Source organism: Chiloscyllium punctatum, chromosome 19, assembly GCF_047496795.1.
Source record: "Chiloscyllium punctatum isolate Juve2018m chromosome 19, sChiPun1.3, whole genome shotgun sequence".
Classification (NCBI taxonomy): Eukaryota; Metazoa; Chordata; class Chondrichthyes; order Orectolobiformes; family Hemiscylliidae; genus Chiloscyllium; species Chiloscyllium punctatum.
Genome location: NC_092757.1, coordinates 68166245 through 68179493, shown reverse-complemented (window position 1 = coordinate 68179493; position 13249 = coordinate 68166245). Strand labels below are relative to the sequence as shown.

The following is a 13249-nucleotide window of genomic DNA, read 5'->3' as shown; positions in this document are numbered from 1 at the left end:
TATAAAGTTAAGGTATAAAATGAACATTCTGCATAACCTCTTCAGTTTATTGATGAGTGATCAGGTTAAAACTGTTGCCATAACATTGATATTCAATTGCTTTATCATCTCTGAATCCCCTGGGGTTATCATCAAACAGAAATGGAATTGAAAAACTAAGCTATATAAATGCAGTAGTTACAAAAGATGTCAGAAGGTGGGAATTCTGTGACAAGTAACTCACCTCCTGACTCCTCAAAACCTACCTTTCCATCACCTACAAGGCACAAAGCAGGAATGTGGTGGAATGGTCTCTACTTGCCTGATGGATCAACACTTTGAGAAGCATGACACAATCCAGGACAAAGCAGCCACTTGATTGTCACCCCATTCACCACTTTGAACATTTACTCCCTTCACCACTGATGCACAGTGCCAACAGGGTATGCCATCTATATGATAGACTGCATCATTGTTTCTCCTTTGACAGCACCTTCCAAAACCTTGACCTGCACCAACTGGAAAGACAAGATCAAGGTTAGCATTGATTCATGTATATTACAAGTACCACTACGTGAAAGTTCCTTCCAGATCACTCACCATTCTGACGTGAAATTATATCGCTGCTCCTACATTGTCACTCGGTCCAAATCCTAGAACCCCCATTTTATGAGCACTGTGGGTGCAACCCCCCAACCTCTGACACCACCAGGCCTTCATGTCCTCTGTGCTGCCCACTCATTCTCTTGGGGGCACCTCCCTCCTTGCACCAACAATAGCAGCTGTGCCACCCACTTTCATCTCCCAGAATATCTGTCTTTTTCTCATTCCAATGGGGAACAACCCACTATGAGGCAGAAAGAGTCAAGTTGAGTGGTGGGTTCCTTAATATTTGCATCCTGTATCGATAAGGAGAGCCTTGATAACATGGAATGTTTTCCCTAGAGTGTCAGAAACTGAGGGGGCCATCTGATTGAAGTGTATAAAATTATGAGAGGCGTGGATAGTCAAAGACTTTTCCTCAAGGTAGAAGTGCTAAATACTAGGGGGCTTAGGTTTAAGGTGAGAGAGGACAAGTTTAAGGGCAATGTGTGAGGAAAGTTTCTTACACTGAGAGTGGTAGGTGCCTGGAACGTGCAGCCAGAGGAAGTGGTGGAAGCAAATACAATTGCCACATTTAAGAGGAATTTAGACAGACACATGAACAGGCAGGGAATAGAGGGATGTGGACAATGTGCAGGCAGATGGGATTAGATTAGAATGGCATCATGGTCAGCAGAGATATGGTGGGCTGAAGGGCCTGTCCCTGTGCTGTACTGTTCTCTACTTTGTCTTCCATGCTGTATATGTGAACAGCATCCTGACACTGACGTGTTCAAACCTCTGCACTGGTATCAGAGGCTGCTCTTGACTCGCTGTGCCTGGACCCCCTGAGCAAAGGCTCTCACCCTTGACCTGACTGACATCTGCTTCCCTGCCTTGTGTCTGCACTAAACAGCAAGTCAAGGCAGCAGGAATATGAGCCTAGGTGCTCTGGCTGAGCGTGAAAAGCACACAAAGCAATATGGGGTAAGGATGTTAAGAATATCCAAGTCGCTAAGAGTGAGGGAGTGCTATGACAGCACATGTAGAGCCTGGAGCTGTAGCCTGGTCCAGCCTGTGAGTTGGGTTCCAAACAACTCACGTAGTGTCCTTGCTGCAGCATTACAACCATAGTTGCTGGTGCAGCTTAGATGTGCAGAAGTGTCTTTTGAATGGCTTGGAGCTGTACCGTAAGTGTTCTTCGATGTTGGAACATAGCCGATGCCAATGTCTGTGGATGGGGGTTAGTGTAGCCCATGGAGCATCCTGCAAGATATTGGTGCCTGGTGTCCAATATGGAGGTTCGTCAGAACAAACAGTGAGCTGAAATCACCGGGCACCTGCTCTGGTTTTCATTGCCAGATTTCTTTAGGTCCATCCTCTTTGGTATATTTGATAAGATACAAAGCTGAATATTAATGAGGTACATTGGGTTGTTAATAAAGTGTTTAAACAGCAATAATCCCCCTTAACTGGCACCTTGCCACTGCGTAGCGAGAAACTTAACTTACTGCTCAGCAAAAGCATAAAGATGAGTGAGATCTCATGATATTTAGAGAGCCCTTGTTGGACTTTTCATCCTTTCGGGTTGCACCCATAGAAGACAGCACAGAGTTTAGTAGCCTTAATTGCTCTCTGCAGTTATACAATTGCAAAAAGAAATGTTAAGGCTTTGAATTCATTACTTGCAGATTAGTTTACAAATATTGTAGAAGATAAACATTATATTGCAATTTCCTTATCTGTTCTGACTTAAAGAATTCAATCTCACAAAAGGTTAATAATTAGTTTCCAAGCATTCCTACATTTCATGCACACAGTTGTACATTTGAGATCATGGAAGGTGTAGATCTGATTACAGAAACTGCCTTTTTGCTGCAGATTTGAAAGAGAAGTTCAGGGAAAGTCTATGAAGTGTGTAACACTATTATTAAAATGGAGGGAGACCGATAGCTCATTCCACCATTTGCTTCAGTTGGTGTACTGTGTGGACAATTATACAGGATGAAACCTCATTTTTAGGCAAAAAAAAAACAGAAGGACCTGAAATTTTCATAAGCTGTAAAGGTGTGTAAGTAATATGTGATTATTAGTGAGAAGTTGACCAACAACTGTAGTGAGGTAGGGATCTGCCATGAATTTGCAAGCCACAAGTTGTTGAGCTGTTTATACCACTTTACTGTTAGAGTGGCTTATGTGTAAATTCAGGAAACTGACAGATTATTACATTTGCACAATAACTCCTAATAAACTGACCACAAAGTTAATTTGAGTAATTAGTGGTTTATATGCCCATTTAATGATGTGATAATTGTCAATTACTTTCTTCAACCTCGTTGATCCAGAAAATGAGAAATTTAAACTTACAGTTGTGCATTGTGGATGGAGATTTTAAAATGTAAAATTGAATATTTGATTATTTTTAAAATTTCATCCAGTCTTCTTTTCTCTTTCTCAATCTAAATGTTCTTTTTCTCTCTTCATTTCTTTTTCTCTACCTGATTTTCAATTGCTTGATCCCCTTCATTCTTTTCAATCCTCTCTCCTTTGATAAAAATTCTTAAATCGTAGGAGTGAAGGAGGAACACTGTTTGTTCCAGCTGTCTTGTTCCCCATCTATATCATTATAAATATGCACTTCTATAACTTTTTAGGCAAAATCATTTTGACCTGAAAGGTGCAGCAAAAAAAGTCCCAAGAGGCATGGTCCAATAATTCCAGCTCAATAATCACCAATGACAATTAATGGTTAGAATGAACCTTCCAACATAATGTTGCAAACCAAATAGTAGCTTGGACTGAGATCGGTGACATGACTGATATTAGTGTACTTTGTGATATGTTCAGAGAGAATGCAGTATTAAATTGTTCATGCTCATTTCAGTCAATGTTACAGTGAAATATCGGTGGGAAACAAATCAATTCTTGTCAGAAAGGAAGAACTTCCTAAGTTCCCAATCATATCTGTTTGAAATGCTCATTGCCACATGACGACCTGGACCACATGGAGAGAATCTGTATTTTGACAAAGGTTTGTCAAATGAGTGCTCCAGGCATGGAACCTCACCTGTTAGAAGTGCATATTGGGGGTTTATTTTTATACCTCCCAATCTTTTGACCTTAAGATTAGCAATTGGAAAATCATTTGGGGTTTGCTCACAATTTCCTGTTACGTGCTCTTATGTTGGGAACATGGATTAGCTGTCGAGTTTTCTAGAGATGACAACAACTGTTACAAAGTGATAATCCCTCACTGTTGCACTGAAGTATGAACCAAGAGTTCCAGTTGTTGAGTAGAGTTTGAGCCCAAAATATTTTGTGAATTCTTGGATAGTGTACCTCAGCCAGTGATACTGTTGTGTTTTGGAGGTCAGTTTAGCTCAGTTGGCTTGACAGCTGGTGTGCGAAGCAGTGGGATGCTGACAGTGTGGGGTCAATTCCTGCACCAGCTGTGGTTATCACGAAAGACTCTCCTCCTCAAACCTCTCCCTTCGCCTGACGTATGGTGGTCCTCAGGTTAAATCACCACCAGTTATTTCTCTCTCTAATGAGAGAGGAGCCCTCTGGTTTGATAAGATTATGGCAACTTGACTTGACTTGTTGTGTTTGTATGTTGGATATGGGCCAAGAACTTAATCTCTTCTGAATAAGGGCACAATGTGGGTGTGGGGTAAGGAGCAGAATCAAACAATTGGCAGGAAGAAGGCAAATCGGTCTGATGGCATGTAGAATAATATAAGCCTGATGGATACTCAACTTGAGGGGAATAGTTTTCTTTGGGTTTTAAAATAAGCTTTTGGCCCCTGTTAAACAAGTTTATGTGCTCAGCTCCTGTTTTACTTGGTGACCAGGAATGCTCCTGTAGTTCCAAACCTCCTGTTTCCAATGCCTTTTCACGCTTAGGAGGTTGACGCTCGAAACAGAACATCTGCACCTTCTTTTTGTCTGCAAACAGGTGGAACAAAGTTCAATTCTAACCTCATTAGTTTTTACAGCCCTGTTGATAACAAAAGATTATTGAGTTAATCTGTTTATTAATACATTAATCGACTTCTGAAAGTGAGTTGTTACTTCTGGCACTGAGTATATATAGAAAGGTGGATTCTGCTTCACTGCTGGTACTATTTATAAGCTCAATCTGTGCCAACCATGAGGTGCCCTATGCTGTACATGTATTCGGAAGCAAACAACGAGCAATGGTTCTCAGGGCACATAGATGGCACAGCTAATAATACATCGCAAATACAAATGCACAATTGTAAGTGCATTGCTATTTAAGAAACCAAGCTGGACGCATTACCCATTCCTATCCTCATCCCATTAAGAACCTCTTCCCCCAGTGTGCAGTGCAACTCAGCCATCATGCTGCACTGACTTCCTGTCCAAACCAGGGTGGGTGTCACTGCCGAATTAAGCACTCCCACCTGCAGTAACCCACATCCTCTGATACACTAACCTCTGCCCATCTTATATATTATATATTCCCCTTTACACTGATTGTCCCCTCTACATTCAAGTGTGCTACCTCAAATCCCCAACCTTTCTACTGCAGTTGCAGCTCCTGATAACCATTCCCTCCCCCCACTTTGACTTGCATTGAGCTGACCACTGACCATCTCCCCAGAATAGATTGGGTGCCAAGCCCTTGACTTACTGCCCCAGAACTGAAGGTTGTATCCTGACTGAGGACTATTCTCTGTAAACATTAACACATGGCCATTTGATGAAGCATGTTCAGTATGTTTGCTGTGTTTGGTGCTGGCGTGTACAGCAGATGTGATATTGACACGCACAGTGTCATGCAACAACATGTCTGCCCCTCCAGGACTGATTGTTGATTAGCATGACAAGCTGCTTGACATTTTGTCTGCACTAACCAGCAAGTTGAACCTCTGAGTCTTTAAGCCCTAGCTGAAAGGGCAAAGTGCAGAATTGACGAGGCAGCAGTGCTATGAGCATTGAAGGAAACACAAATCAACAGGGTATGACAACAGCAGTTGAGGACATGAGGTTCACTCTGTTCCCATGCATGCAATGTGTGCTTGTCCCTGTGACTCTGTGTCCTGACTGCAGCGGTATGATGATAAGTGCTGCTGAGCTTCAGTGTATTGTAAGTGTGTCAATGATGTGCCACAATGGTACGGAGAAGATGGTATGTTGGTTGGTCTGATGCCAACCCCTTTGTGCTGGTGGTGCAGGCTGCAGCTGCCCATGAAGCATGCCCTGAGATGCTGGTGACTGCTGTCTGAGATGGAGTTCTAGAGGAGTAATTGGTGAACTGAAGTTGCCAGCTACCCACTCTGATTCTCACGTTGGCAATTGTTGCTGTATACTTTCAATCGAGTACGTTGAAAAATGGGAAACTGCACGTCAGTGCGAGTAGCTAATACAGTCTGCTAACGCGTGCAAAAGGTTATAAATCAGCCTCGCACCACTCAGTAGTGAAAGTCTCACCTTGCTGTTAAACTCATTGCTACAGACTCGGACTTTTTCCTCTTAATGTTGAGAACCTCATTTCTGTCAATCGCATTCTATTTTCTGAATGGACCCACCAATGTCCATGTTGTTCAGGGGCAGGGGAAACACCACCCAATGCATTAGACTTATGCATTCTCTTAGCGTTTGAGAATTCATGGTGTGTGACATGCCAATGGGTAATGTGATCAGGATCATTTGTTCTTAGGTTTAAACTTACTACGCCTGTGATTAATTGCTGTGATGATTGCTTAGCAGTGTTTTGAACTTAAACCAGATATTCCACTGGTGGCTGAATGTAAATATAAATCTAAAAGTAGAAATTGAAGTCTATCGCACCTAAAGAAAATGTAAAGAATGACAGTTTTGTATTAGGATTGCCAATCTCTACAGATGTTGGTCAGAGTCCTAAATTTAAACAATCCATCATCTCAACTGAGCCTCACCTTACTTACCTGTTGAAGACTCCTTTGGAGAAGTCACTTATGATCCATTGGATCTACCTCACCTGATATTCTCCCATGTCTCCCACAGCCATTTATAGATTGGTTTCACAACTCTTTATTGAAAGGAACCTTTCTGTGGAGTCAGGAAGAATAGGGGGTCTTCATCTGAGACTGCAGAAAGACCCATCAAGTGCCTGATCCAACTACCTCCCAGACAATTCTTTAAAGGAAGATTAAATCTAATTCTAGACCATCATGTTAGTAATCTATGAAATGTTCTCTCAGATGCACCTGTAACTTTTTTTAATCTAACCTATTTTTCTAATCAATCTGTTGAGAGATATTATTACAGACCTCTGGAGCAGGTGGGGTTCGAACTCAGTCTCTCAGGCAAAGGGCAGGGTCACTACCACTGCACCACAAGAGCTATTTGATTCACCTATAATAAATGCAATATATGTGGGAGATAATGTCAACTCATTAATATATCTACCATAGAATTTAAACTCATGACAATTGAGCAGCAAGCGGAGGATTATATTAACTTAGTCAATGACTAAATTAGTTAACACCGATCATTTTAATTTTAGATCATTGCAGAAGGGAGAACTATATGTTGGTATCTTGGATGAAGCACCTTTCATCCAGAGTCTGATGACCAAACTTGACTCTTTCCTCTTTTTAGGTACTGATCAAACTGTGGTGTATTTCAAATAATTTCTGACATGAAACTAGAAATTACTGCTGAAGCTTTCAGCAGACAAAAGTTTTGTGCTACCAATACATCCCTCTATTATTTTAATAATTGGGAATATAGTGCTCCAAAGCTTCATTTGAATGTGCAAATCCTTCTTTTCCTATATAGAGTCATAGAGATGTACAGCATGGAAACAGACCCTTTGGTCCAACCCGTCCATGCCGACCAGCTATCCCAACCCAATGACAGCAGCAATAGCATAACAGTTTGTTTTTATTATTAAATTAACAATCTATTCTTACTGGTTCCCAGTGTAACTCCCAGTGTAACTGTTGGCCACTCTAATGGAAATGGTGCAGATATTTCCCCCAGTTATCACACAATGAATAATTGATCTCCCATCATTAGCATGTAAACAAATTGACAACTTCTATCAAAATTCGGACCTAATTGGCTGCCCCAATCCATCTCCCAGTGGAATGCATCATACATGATAAACTTAGTAAAATCCTAAGCATGGGAAAACCAGTGCAATTTGTTTTAAATAGGTAAAGATATCAGGTTTGAAATACCACTCCTTAATACATTTTCAAACTCAGGTAGCTCCACAAATGTAGTGAGAAAGCAACTCACTGTACACACAGCAGGAACATCTGCCTTATCTCAAAAGCAGCTACTACTAATCTTGAAGAAAATAAAGCTTCACAGGAGACTGAGAGGTTTCTGCCATGGATGAAAATTCCTTCAAGCATTCATTAAAGCTATCTTGGCAGTGTGCTTATAAACAATAAGTAAATAGCTGTGATTACAACTCAGAGAAACCATCAGCTCATTTGAAAACAATTTTGCCACAGGTTTATGCAAATCTACAAGTACCTGCAAGTAACATTCACTTTTGTTTTGCAACAACCTCCGCTGATCTTGCAAACTGAAGCAAGACGAGAAGATGTTCGAAGGCCCATTGCTCCTGGAATGCTGAAAATTGATTATTTTACTCATTCAGTGAAAAGCATGAGGTTGGAGAACTGGTAATATCTTCACCACCTTGGAAATATGACAACACCTCTTTTAAGGGTAATCATTCTGGTAATAAACCATTCCCAACCTTAGTGAATTATCATAAAATATCCGGCAGCATAACGAGATCCACAATTCTGGGCCTTGGTCATTGAACTTTTCTCTTTTCATGCAGGTACTGAGAATTCCCTGGCCCACAGCAGAGGAAATGTAGCAACTTATTCTTATTTGTTTTGAATTTGAGTGTCTGTTCCCAATGCAAAAAATACCCATGCACACATCATGTGTTGCTATGTTTTCCTGGATCTTACATCAAGTTTAAAACTTAATTTGAGAACTTGGTATGCTCTGGTTAATATTTCCTGCTTGGAGTGGATTTGAACACAAGTAGACTTGGTCATTGTCATCAGAATCATTTCTCATTTTTTGCACTCACAGAATGCAATGAGTTCATTCTTTGAATAAATGAAAACATGCACCCTGAAATAAGTGGTTCATTTGTGAAAGACATTGAGATATCTTCCCCTTCATTTGCTAACACTAAGAAGTTGATATGAATGAAAACAAATTTCTTAAGTTACAAATAGGGAGACACCATCCTTTGGGGACTGAGATAGTTTCATGAAATTTTTCATTCCACGAACAAGATTTTTTCTGGTCCCATTCATCTTTTATTATTTCTTTACCCAATCCTCAGTCTTGTTGCTTTGAAATGTGTCTCATGTGAGGATCTTATGCTACAAACTTTGACGTCTCATGGTATTTCTGCCAACTGGCCAACCTTAGCATGTGAGTCATGCTGTTTGACAACCCAGGCATCTTAATTCTATCCTCTGTGAAGGGCATGATGTTTTTAGCAGCATTTTTAAATAAATGCATTATTTCCCATCTGCTTGCTGGTGATTTAATTCATATTGAAATCAAAGCACTCAGTACATTTAAAGTTTCTATTCCTCTTGTGCCTGTCAATAAAAGGAATTTATTTTCCATTACTCAGTGGTAACAGCCTCTTTTTTTTGAAATCTTTCAATTAAAGAGCTCAGGTATGTTGTCATTCTCACAGCAGTAATGAGCGACATAATTGTCTGGTGAGAAAAGACAACTAACAATCTCTTCAATGCGCTAAATGGTTGATTTCAATGCATTAGTATAGCAGTGGGAAACATTTGTTTGGAAATATGCTTGTGTAGGAGTAATGATTACAGTGCCAGGGATTAAATAATGGAGGAGCATTTATGAAGCCTGAAGTTTTCCTTTCAATGTAGTGATCGGCATTACTCTTGTAGTAACGTAATCCCTGTTAACACCATTGTTTTGCTTCTAAATTGTGGTGCAAATTTCAGTGCTCTGGCTGCAACTTGTGTTTAGTTGACCTTGTGCATGCACATTTGAATGTTACACTCAGTCGGTTAAATTTCTGATGCAATGTCATCTCCAATAGTGAGGAAAGGCCTTTATAGACCAGGACACAAATTCAGACAGCAGTAGCAGCTTTACTCATCACCAGCATTAGATTAGATTACTTACAGTGTGAAAACAGGCCCTTTGGCCCAACAAGTCCATACCGACCCTCTGAAGAGCAACCCACCCAGACCCATTCCCCTACATTTACCCTTCACCTAACACTACGGGCAATTTAGCATGGCCAATTCACCTAACTTGCACATCTTTGGACTGTGGGAGGAAACCAGAGCACCCAGAGGAAACCCACACAGACACAGGGAGAATGTGCAAACTCCACACAGACAGTTGCCCGAGCTGGGAATTGAACCTGGGTCTCTGGTGCTGTGAGGCAGCAGTGCTAACTGCTGTGCCACCGTGTCGCCCATTACTCTACCTCAAATGCAGCACAGAAAAACACTTTGCAGAACGTATTCTGCCATTGCAGCTAACAGAACACCTCATTTATATATTACAATATTCCCATCAGCAATATCACTAGTATCAACAATGTGACTTTACTTGAGCTATACATAACTGTTTCAATACTCAAGGTGATTTGAGCTATGTGACAAGTTAATGTTGGCAAATGTAATTGAAATGTATCCCGAATGGTGGAACCTACATGAAACAGTGTCTAAAATGTTGACAATTTAATGTTATTGATATTATTCAAATTTTAATTGTTTAATCGATGTACCCATGGACGTGAAACACACTTTTTCCTTCCACATTCAGCAACCTTGCACAATTTGTTATTGTTGATTTCTCAGACTGAGAATTGGTGGTATTTCTGTTGTTGCTGTAATTGAATTACAATGAGTTAAAAATGTCCTGCTAACGAATGGAAATGTACTCTTCAGACCCCGTTGTATTATGAGTGATACATATCATCAAAAGTGATCTTCATTGCGGTTTGCTTTTGAAATTTCCAACTGCTCCTGTTACTAATTTTGCGATTGTCATTTTCCCTGGTCTTCCCTCCTATCCTTCTTCCTTCCTTGTGTTCCAAAGGGTGCTGCCAGCTTCCTGTAACTTTGTCAAATTGACAAACTTGATACTTAAACTGAGGATCACCACAGGGAAGTGAATTCCTGTCCTTAACAAGCATCCCACATGCCTTCATATTCCAACATGGAATGGCTGTATAACAATCAGAGCAGGAAACTTAGACTGATTTTCAAATGCCCACAAACAAATTTCAAGCTTTGAATTTTCATTCACGTGATAAATTGGTGACCCTCAAATCAGGGCATGGACAGCATCATGCACAAGTATCCTTTGCCAGTTGTTGCAATGCAGGACAACCAACCTCATGCTGTTGCTTATTTGAAAGACCTGAGCATCCAGGTAGGGCTAACCACAATAATCTTTGGTTCCACATCAGCGGGGAGTCAATATTGTGAGAGTACCATAACATTTTACTATAATACAACCCAAACACAGGATGTTTTACATGAATGACAAAAGAAAATTCAATTATTCAGTAGAGTTCTGATAGCCATCAGAACATGTATAGCAAGAAAGACTTAAATCTTTCTCTTTATAGAATGTGTATTTCACAATCATTGACAGCAATCTCACAAAACAACTAAATTGGGAAGTTTATTGTAAGAGCATATTGCTTAACAATTTCGATTAAGTTCCCATTATTATGATAATTCTGCACATAAAAATTACTGAGTGGAACATGTAGTTAGAAACAGTAAGGCTGATAAACCAAAGTATCGTTCAAATTAATTTGCTGAGAAAATCTGTTTTGAATTTTAGCTCATTCAGAAGGATTTCTATTCAGTAATATTTTAGAATTACTTATTTGTCATTGCCCAAAGGCTATAGTTTTGTTTTCTCAGTAAATTATGTCATTAGTTTTCTTTATGTAGAATATATTAGCTTTATTTGATAACCAGCAGTTAACATGAGTCTTACATTTAATTGTGTTTATGAAATTCTGGCAATAAAGGGGAGGTGAATGTTGCATTTGGATTAGCACAGTGGTAATGTTGTTGTAGTCTTTCTCCATTAGCCCATTCTTTAGACATGGTCAGCATGCCCTACACTATCATTTTATGGTCGATATCCCACAGTTCAGTGAATTTTAATGTAGAGGCATTTTGTTCAAAAGCAATATCCTGTTTTAAATTCATGTATTTGTATCTCCTCCAGCCTAGTTTTTAAGATACATACAGTCATGCGTGTCTGGTAAAACAAAAAGCATAAGAATAATAGCATAAGAGACGTTGTTCTAAGCCAGTAACTATTAATTATTGATTCACCAGATGTGTTTATGGATGTAATCATCAGCAATTAAACTAAGTATTCTTTTTGTTCCCAAAGGGTCTAAAGCCAATGGACCACAATGGACTGGCTGATCCATATGTCAAATTACATTTACTCCCTGGAGCCAGTAAGGTAGGTTCCCAGTTTAAAGTAAGAAATGTGTTCATTGTTTAAGATGAAAAACTGCAGTTGTAGTATTTCCATTAACATAATTTGAGGTAAAACTTACTATTTTGAAATCCAGTTCTGCATTAATGATAGAAATCTGGCCTGTTTAGTGACTGTTATGAAATAAGTGGACTATTAATGATGTTCATCCACTGCAAAAAGAACCTAGCTGTAGAATAGCAGTCATTGATACCAAACTGGCAACTTAACACAGAGGTCACAGGATGGTTTGTGGAGAGGATAATTCTTTTCACACTTCATCAAATGTGCTTTCCTACTGTGGCTACAATTGTGAGAACAGTACTGACGGCATAGATTCTGTGGAGGAAGTATTCCATTAATTCTATTGACTAAAACTTTTCTCTCCTGGCGAGGAAATTACTTTGTATATGCTTGGGTGCACAAAAGTGCCATGCAAGCAAGCGAAGCATTTAGAGAGTGCAAATTCTCATATTCATTTGAATTTAACTTCAGTTAGGTTTTGAAGCGTCCAGAAGATTTTCAGGATCAGCTGCAGACAGTTTTTAAACCTGATTTGGCATGAGACTGGAGATGCACTCTGTGGAGTTTCAAACTGAAGCAGTGATGAGCTATTCTCCTCCAAGAGGTCTGGCACCAATTTTCTCTGGAGTCAGACTGGTTGATGACCCTGAGATCAGCAAAGTAACCCATCATCGTAATGTAACAATAATTTGTGAGTGAAGTTGAAATTACGTAGTATACTTTCATGTAAACTGACAGTGTGATGCCCCAAATACCACAAGAACACACTGGACATTATGGATAGGGCATTCAGGATTGTCTGATGGGTAACATGGTGGGCAAAGTTAGTCAACAGTGAGATATATGAGAAATAAAAAGCAAATTGTGTAAATAGGGTTTCACCTGGCATTGATTGAAGTGTTAGGTGGTGATACTGATGACCAAACTGTTAGTAATCCACTAACATGTCACTCACTGTTAGCTCAGTATTTCTAATTATTCACATATATGTTTGATGAAAGTGTGCTTGCAATATTTTGAAAGCCTGGCAAAAGTATCACATAAATAGAGATTATGTAGATAGAGCAGCACAAAACTAAAATAAAAGCCAAGAGAACCATGAATGCTGTAAATCAGGAACAAAAATAGAAATAGCTGAGAAAGCTCAACAGGTCTAGCAGCA

General features: G+C 39.7%; 1 protein-coding gene across 2 annotated transcripts in view; it reads left to right on the top strand.

Annotated features, from left to right (window-relative positions):
• The window catches only part of LOC140491438 (double C2-like domain-containing protein beta), a 280010-nt gene that overhangs the window by 97218 nt on the left and 169543 nt on the right, over positions 1-13249 (top strand). For both annotated transcript variants that reach the window (XM_072589607.1, XM_072589606.1), the window contains one exon: positions 11974-12048. In XM_072589607.1, the coding sequence (XP_072445708.1) occupies positions 11974-12048 (75 nt within the window). The remainder of the gene's footprint in view (positions 1-11973; positions 12049-13249) is intronic.